Source organism: Nestor notabilis, unplaced genomic scaffold, assembly GCF_000696875.1.
Source record: "Nestor notabilis isolate BGI_N333 unplaced genomic scaffold, ASM69687v1 scaffold15211, whole genome shotgun sequence".
In the NCBI taxonomy this organism is placed as follows: Eukaryota; Metazoa; Chordata; class Aves; order Psittaciformes; family Psittacidae; genus Nestor; species Nestor notabilis.
In genome coordinates this window covers 8466-16558 of record NW_009915268.1, presented here as the reverse complement: position 1 = coordinate 16558, position 8093 = coordinate 8466, and the positions used below count along the sequence as shown (strand labels likewise).

Genomic DNA, 8093 nt, shown 5'->3' with positions numbered 1-8093 from the left:
CCCTGCTGAAGAACCAACTCCTGATTTTGATTAAAAAATAACCACCAAAAAAATCCCATTTGCAAACTAAAGTTCTGAAAATAAACATGAAAAATGCAAACAGTGGAACACATTTGTTAAGCTCAGTACCACACATTCCCCTCCTCAGAAGACCCCTGCATGAATGAGCAGTAAGCCTGATAGCTTTCTCAGCATGTATTGGTTTTGGAGGAGGTTAGGAAGGGATACCAGGGCAAACTCATTGACTGCTTATGGAAAAGCAGGTTCACTTGCTTTAAAAGCAGAAGAGAATTTTAGGAAGTAGTTAATTCTTTTTGCTCACTGCCTTTAGTAGTAAAAAGCTTCCTATCAGTTACTCTCTTCAGGGAAGTTTATCTTACCAGGAAAAGAAAGGACATGACAGATTGGTAGCTACTGATCTATCGCAGAGCACAAAGTCACAGTACTTACTGGAAATGTTAAGTCAGAACTCATAAAAGATATACAGTTACCTGAACGTTAGTTTTAACTTAAACCTCAATTCTAAATAGAATCTACCGTTAAATAGGTGAAAAAAACAAACATAGAAAGGACATTGACCTTTGAGAGACATTACATTTCATGGGTTTCTATGCATGCTGGTATAAAATGTCTCCTTTTAAGTCACCTTTACATGTAAATGTATGGAATGTCAAATATAGGTCTGGAGTCAAGGCAGCATTCGAGTGCTTCTCACTTTGCAAGAAGTGACCCCAGGCTGCTCTGGATGAAAACTTGTCAGAGAAGGCCTGACAATTTTTCCAGTGTCTGGCACTATTGGCAACAGAATCTGGATGCCAATCTCTCAATTCAAACCACTCCACTCTCGGACTCCAAAAGCAACTAAGATCAAGGCCCACTGGGTAATTCCTGAGGTCTTGATAAAAGATCAGTCCTCAGAAAAGCCTTTACCTGCAGTGATGTGCTCTGTCAGGTTTGATGCTACAACACTTTGGGCACTTGTAAACCACCTGTCCTGGCTTTAGCTGTAAACTCTCGATGAACTCCTTTGTGGCATTACCTTTGGGTACAGCACCCTGCAGAAAGAAAAGAAACAGAACAAACCAGAAGATTAACCTATGGACATTTTAAGTGCTAAGAACAAAAGGATGACTTAAAACTATGGGAGGAGGTGGAAGAGAAAGAATAAAAACTTCCCTAAGATCAACAGACTTTCAAGAAGAGCAAGAAGATTCAGAAAAGAAATTAAAATGAGGCTCTAATCCATGAAACCACATACTTAAACATAGTTTTGGTTTAAACATCAGTAAATCATCACTTAAGCAATTAGGCTTTTGTAATCCTATAGTAACCTTAAAATATTTAAGAATCCTCATCCCTCTCTTCGCATCCATCAATAAATCCATCATGCCAGTGCTTTATATCACAAACTGGAAGCCACAGATGTTTTATTCCAATAGAAACAGCTACTTCTGAAGTACCATTGTGTACACCAAGAGTTGCTGGTAAACACCTCATGTATTTATAGCTATGCTTCCATGGGGCATTTGTTATTTAAATTAGGGTTTAACATTCAAGCAGTGAACATTAAGAATCCTCCCACCTGAATAAGCCTAGGTAAAACATTCTCAGGCTGTGCAATTCCCACTTTAAAAAGTGTGTTTCTAGACAGGTTATGCATTTCTGTTGCAGGAGTCTGGGTTCAAAAGTTTCCAGATTTTCTAGGGCTGTATATTTGCTAAAGAAACACCCCAAAACCACACACACCCCCCAAAGCCACAAACATCCCCCCCAAAAGTCATGAAATGTACTGTATGAAATCAGTGCTGGTACACTGGCACAAATGGACCTCTGTGGATGTAAGGCTTTTATACTGAAATAAAAGCAGGGATGTAATATTTTAACAAGTTTCTGATGGAAGTGTTTCTTTTTTACCCATCTGTGCAACCTCCTAACAGCAACAATAGGAATAATACACAGCAATGAAAGAACTGCACATTAAAGCAGTACCATAAGGCTTTCTTGAGCAGTCTTTGGGTTTTGCAACAAAAACCTCCCAAACAGGCCTGACCAATTTAAAAATTATCAAGACCCATTTCCACAAAATGCTACAACTCAGATTATCTGTCTTTAGTATAGAATCATAGAATCAACCAGGCTGGAAAAGACCTTTAAGCTCCTCCAGTCCAACTGTTGCCCAGCACTGCCAAGGCCACCACCAACCCATGGCACTGAGGGCCTCGTCTACACAGGGTGTGAACACTTGCAGGGACGGTGACTCCAGCACTGCCCTGGGCAGTCTGTTCCAATGCCTGAGCACCCTCTGGGGAAAGAAATTGTTCTTCATCTCCAGTCTAAACCTCCCCTGGTGCAGCTTGAGGCCGTTTTCTCTTGTCCTATTGCTTGTTACTCGGGAGAAGAAATCAGTCACCTCCTCTCTCCATCCTACCCGTCAGGCAGTTGTATGCAGCAAAGCTCAAAACCTTAGGAATGTTTTAGCAAGAACCCACAGGAAGCAGTTCCTGAAAAGCATGCCACAGGCTATCAATTGTGAAGGACTGATGTGTTCATTTACTTATAATTCGAATTGTATTTGTTTGCCTCAGCAGTGTTTTCTGTTTAACTCTGATCCCAGACATGCCCTTAGGTTCCCCATGTCCCTTCAGCTTCTTTCATCCCTGACTCGCACTGCCAGATGTTGCTGCACCCCCTCACTTTATCTTCCCTCCTCCCTATTTTTTTAGCTGATTTCCTCATTAAAAAAAAAGAATCCCACTGCTTCTAACCATCCACACACATAAATTCCACCACAGACTAGGAATTCACATATCTCTTCCCATTTACTCTGCACAGAGATTGCATCTGCTGCTCCAACACTGCTTGCCCAGTCTGCTTCAGAATGCAGCTTTTGTTTCAGCAGAGTTCCTGCTAACTCTGCAGAATAATTCCAGTGACCTGAAGGTCCCCAGGCGTTAAAGGTACACAATACACAATTATTAACAGCAAGAAAGACGCCCCAGGATACAAAGTATGTAACAAATTGCTGCAATCCTCTATGCCAGAGTCCGATGAGCAGCACTTTCAGAGCCTCAAGTACTGCTTACAGTTCTGCCCAGCAGCAGTAACATGCAAGTCATCAGTCTTTACCATAAACTGTGAAATTACCCCGAAGCAAGCCATTTCTGAAGTGCTGTGGCTTCTGGGATTGCTGGAAACTAACAAACAATGATGACGCTGAAGTTTTAATGGCACCTAACAAGATTTCAAGTAGGAAATGATGTTTGGAAGGAATAATTAGAGTATCAGAGGCACACGCTGTCCCAACAGCATCAAGAACACTCAGGAGGAAGGGGCTAAGAGTAGTCTAAGCAGGGTTTTCCTTCCACTGACTAGTGGAGATGGCGTTTTGAGCTGAACCTACTCTCCTGTGGTTATTAAGCAACTACACCATCACAGGCCAGCCAGTAAGTGTTGTGGTACTAAATTCTATCTTCTCACTAGCTGAAAGACAAGAAAGGAGCAGAACAGCTCTCTCACAGAGCAGTGTCTTACAGAGACATCTGAGAGGATCTTAGAACTCAGATGCTTCCCTCTCACCTAGAACTGTCAACTCTTTAGCATGCTCGCATAGTATTTATTTCAGCATGGTCCAATACACTCAACTAAATCACTAGTATAAGAGATGGTAATATGGCTTTTCAAACCAATACACATCCTGCTGCACTCTGGTGAAGCAATACTTGCCAAGGCAGACAACCAAAACCAGCTTTTCCAGCTTGCCTGTTTGTCAAGACAGGACAAGCCACACACACACACACACCAGATCTGCTACTGGGTAAAAAATAGTGTCAGAGCAAAACACTCTCCTTCCTAGGGCAAACACTTTCCTTCCCAGGGCAAAAAGAGAGGAGCTGCGCACACAGTAAGAATCTAAAGCTGAGTCCTTTGCATCTGACTTGAGTGGGAGGAGAAATTAGCATACCGCATCAGCAGCCTCACTCTGTAGGGTGACACACAAAAGTTATTTAAATCTGCCACTCACTCAGCAACTGAGTTCCCCAACATGTAGCAGACAAGAAAAACACTGCCTGCTTTTTTCCGAGACATTAGAGAGAGAGATATACTTACTGGATCTGTCAGCATAGCACGAAAATGTGAAGCCAAAGCGAGGAAAGCCAAGGTGTTGAACAGTGTGCCATTGATGACACTATAAACATAATCTCTCGATGGAACTAGCATGACAAGGAGGACTACAAAGTCGGCATAGAACACCAGCATCCAGGTAACGACAGCACATGCAATACCACAGCCATCTCGAATAAACCACATTGTTCCCAGGGAAGCGTGGCTAGGAGGTGGGACACACTTTTCTGGCTGGAGGTATTCAGGTTTCCTTTCAATATCTCGGGAGCGGTGGACTGGAGTAAGCATCATAGGCTATTATGTCCATACTTGCATCTGAAAGAGAGTCAGAAACAGCGGTCACTGCTTTGCAAGACATGCAGACCTCTGTTCTCACAATGTGGGAAATTCCACGTTGCAGAAAGGGAGTTGAAAAAGCAACAAAGGTAAATAAATCAAGCACAAAATAAGGTATTTGGAAATCAGACTCCTGTGCTTATCAGAACACTTCTTACTCGGAAGACTCTCTAAGTGCTTTTAAGACTTGCTTAATTACACATGAAGTCCACCCATGTGCCACCTCCACCCTCCCAGAGGAAACACAACAAGTGTTTTAATGAAGAGAAAATGATAAGGTAGGTGCCAACAGGAGCTGCCACTGCAGGAACTGAAGCAAGACCTGGACACTTCATGTGAGTCAAAAAGGAAAGACCTGGCACAGCTGGCAGGGTCCCGTTTTGCTGCCTCAGACCTGGGGAAGAGAAGAGTCTCTCCTACAGATACTGGGAAGCTTGGCAAGTGGAAGAAGTTTCCTTTCTCCTTATGCATTGACTCACAGCTTTGGGGTAAAACTGCAAAACCTAACCACTGCAAAGTTATAGTGGCGGGAACTGGTAGAGAAGCAATGCAAGCAAAGATCTTGAAATGAATTTCTAGTCTTGGCTGGAGGACTTCTTCCCAAACAACAGCTATCTTCCACTCTCACCTCCTCTTTTGACCTTATGTCCCTTGTAAGTCTTCTGCTTTGCCATGCTTCTCCCACCACCTTTGCTCCATCACAGAATCATAGAATGGTTTGGATTGGAAGGGATCTTAAAGATCACCCAGTTCCAACCCCCTGTCATGGGCATCTTCCACTAGAGCACGTAGCTCCAAGCCCCCTCCAACCTGGCCCTGAATGGCATCCCCTAAGAGCATTTGTTTCACCTCCCCTTAACACTTCTAGCTAACCCCACTCCACTGTAATAAGGGCACTAAAATGACATTTGCTGCCATTACTCTGTCCTCTCCATCTCTGCAAGAGGATTTGTCGATCCAGAAGGTAAGGTCCAAACTAGTTGATTCTGTGATCTTGAAGCCAGAAACTGCACTACTCCAGGTATGCATGTCTCCTTCAATGCAATTCCCACCAAAAGTAGGCATTTAGGAAAACAAGAAAGGTGCTTGTAAGACTTTGGCAGGGGATCAATCAAGCTGCCCTGTGAACGTATACCACTCAATGTAACAGCACACCCAGAATGCTATGCCTTGAAAGCGGCTCTTTGTAAACCCAGTAAGTTCTTCCAAAGACACTGCTTCACAGAGCATTTGCACAGTGCTCTAAACCACTACAACCTCTACATAAATGGCTACAATAACTTTATTACCAAATACACCAAATTATATATACCTGAACAGAAGGGTTCAGCCTCCTCCTATTTCAACCCGTACGGATTATTCTACTTTGCAAAAAAGAGCGTGCATTTTCTGTTTTACTTCAGAGAAAGGGAAACAGTGTTCACCATTAATTATGTTTTCTGCCCCAAGAGTTCTACTGAAGCTATTTTTATGTTCAATTGTTTAAAAAGTGACACTGTTGCCTATAGAAAATGGGTAAATTTTGCAGAAAATATAGTGAGAGGATCACAAAAGTACTTATGACCTTAAACATCTCCCAATCTCTTTTTATGGCAAAGTTCTGTCAAGCACAAGGAGAAAGCTCTATTTGCATAACACCAACCTAAACAGAGGTGCTATTGCCCCTGCCTAGACAGGGAAGGAGATCATAGAATAGTTTAGGTTGGAAGGGACTTTCAAAGGTCATCTAGTCCAACCCCCTGCAATGTGCAGGGACATCTTCAACATACTTGCCTTCTAGTTGTTATTTCAAGAGGACCAAATTCATAAGAGGACAATTAGTCTTTCACAGCCAAAGATGAAGGTTATGAATGAGCAGGACAATTAATTACATTGAAGCACAGAAGTGATGAGCTCACGCGTGTTAGTGCGAGTGATATAGAATAGAGGTGACTGGAAGTGCTGTTGGTACAGTGAGAAGCAAAAGCCAGGACCACAAAGTTTCTAGGTGCACAGAAGTGGATGAGCCAGACCATTTACAGTATTTGTTTTCTAGCTAAAACTAGGAGAGTTAGGTAGTTTCTTTTATTTCTGCTCTGAGCATTTAGTATGCTGCCAAGTGAGTTTAAGTTATTTTATGAATGTGAAGAAAGCCACATGCATTAATATTAAAGCACAATCATATGTATAAATACATCACACAGAACAGAAAAATCAAGGTGAAAATGAGCATGTGAGGAGCTCATTTACTTTGGTGAGAAAACCAAAACAAACTCAAAAGTCACCCAATCCCTTCTCCTCATTCATGAAATTCATATACCACATAGCAATTACTTCGTATTTTAACCACAGCTATAAATGAGCCTCATGACTCCTGATACTTAGGGAGAAACAGTGATGACCCAAACAATCTGGTGGTCTAACATCAGATAAATCTATCCCTACTAATAAATCCCTACTTTCTCCCCAGTTTCTCACAATTTCTGTGAGGACACTTATGTATTCATACATTTGCAGAGTATTTTAAAGCATCAATTCCTCCCCCAAGGAAACAGGTTAACCTTCCCTGCATAATTTAATAATCATATTAAAATTATTATGCTGGTTTGCCAACTCAAAATAAAGCTGACTTAATTAAAGAATCGTAGAATCTCAGACTGGTTTGGGTTGGAAAGGACCTTGAGATCATCTAGTTCCAAACCCCTGTCATGGGCAGGGACATCTTCCACTAGCCCATGTCACCCCAAGGCTCTGTGCAACCTGGCCTTCAACACTGCCAGGGATGGGGCATTCACCACTTTTTTGGGCAACTTGCGCCAGCGACTCACCACCCACCTGACAACAAAGTTTAGTTGTCAGTAACATCCAACTGCATTAAAAAAACAAGAAAACAGTAATTTAGGTCGTCAGTTTTCCAACAAAAGTCTTAGACTTGACACATCAGGTGCAGTAACAACTTGGCTAGTCCTGAACACAGACTTTCAGGATTTTTTGTCTAGACTCTGAGCCTTTTTCTTCCCCCACACCCTGAGGTTCTGTTTCCCAAAGTAAAGTAATGAAACAGTAACAGGAACAGCAAGCTGTTACTTAACAGAGGGATTAGTTTGACAAGTTACCTTAAAGTCAGTATTAGTAGAGACTGACTGAAAGCTAGACAAATACATAGCGATTAAAACTGTGGGTTTAGTCCTGAACAGCACACTTTAGCAGTGAAATAAAAATCTGTTGCTCTTGCAAATGAATGCAGGAAGTGATTTCACTCCAGCAAGAGTTTTACAGCTCTCTCTTAGAAATAGCATCGAGCTGAACTGGGGGACAGGGAGAAGCTATTGCTGTGAAACTGAGGAGAAACTGGAAGGAGCCTTGAGGCACCTCAATGTGAAAGCCTGAGGAGTCGTTTCTGCAGTGCACTGAGGAAGCAGTTAAGAGGATAGAGCACAGGCCTCCAATTCCGCCTTCTGACTGGAGGACAAATGTGTTATTTAATGTTCTTCTGTTATTTAATGTTTGCTTTAGAGGCATCATCAGGCTTCAAAATAAAAAAATCACTGATCAGTACGTGAACACCATGCATTAGTTGAGAAATACATGTGCATTCTAGTGTACATTATCTTAAGAGTCAAGTTATAGGAGCTTAGAGTCTCAGCTTCTCTTCT

At 42.1% G+C, this 8093-nt stretch overlaps 1 protein-coding gene across 2 annotated transcripts in view; it reads right to left on the bottom strand.

The window, feature by feature from the left end:
* The window catches only part of ZDHHC3 (zinc finger, DHHC-type containing 3), a 20343-nt gene extending 15874 nt beyond the window's left edge, over positions 1 to 4469 (bottom strand). Inside the window, exons 1-2 of one of the 2 annotated variants that reach the window (XM_010024062.1) lie at positions 4108 to 4469; positions 931 to 1055 (exon numbers count right to left, since the gene is read on the bottom strand). In XM_010024062.1, the coding sequence (XP_010022364.1) occupies positions 931 to 1055; positions 4108 to 4413 (431 nt within the window). In that variant the 5' untranslated portion in view covers positions 4414 to 4469. The remainder of the gene's footprint in view (positions 1 to 930; positions 1056 to 4107) is intronic. The other variant, XM_010024060.1, reaches the window with a different exon arrangement.
* Positions 4470 to 8093: the final 3624 nt, after the last annotated feature.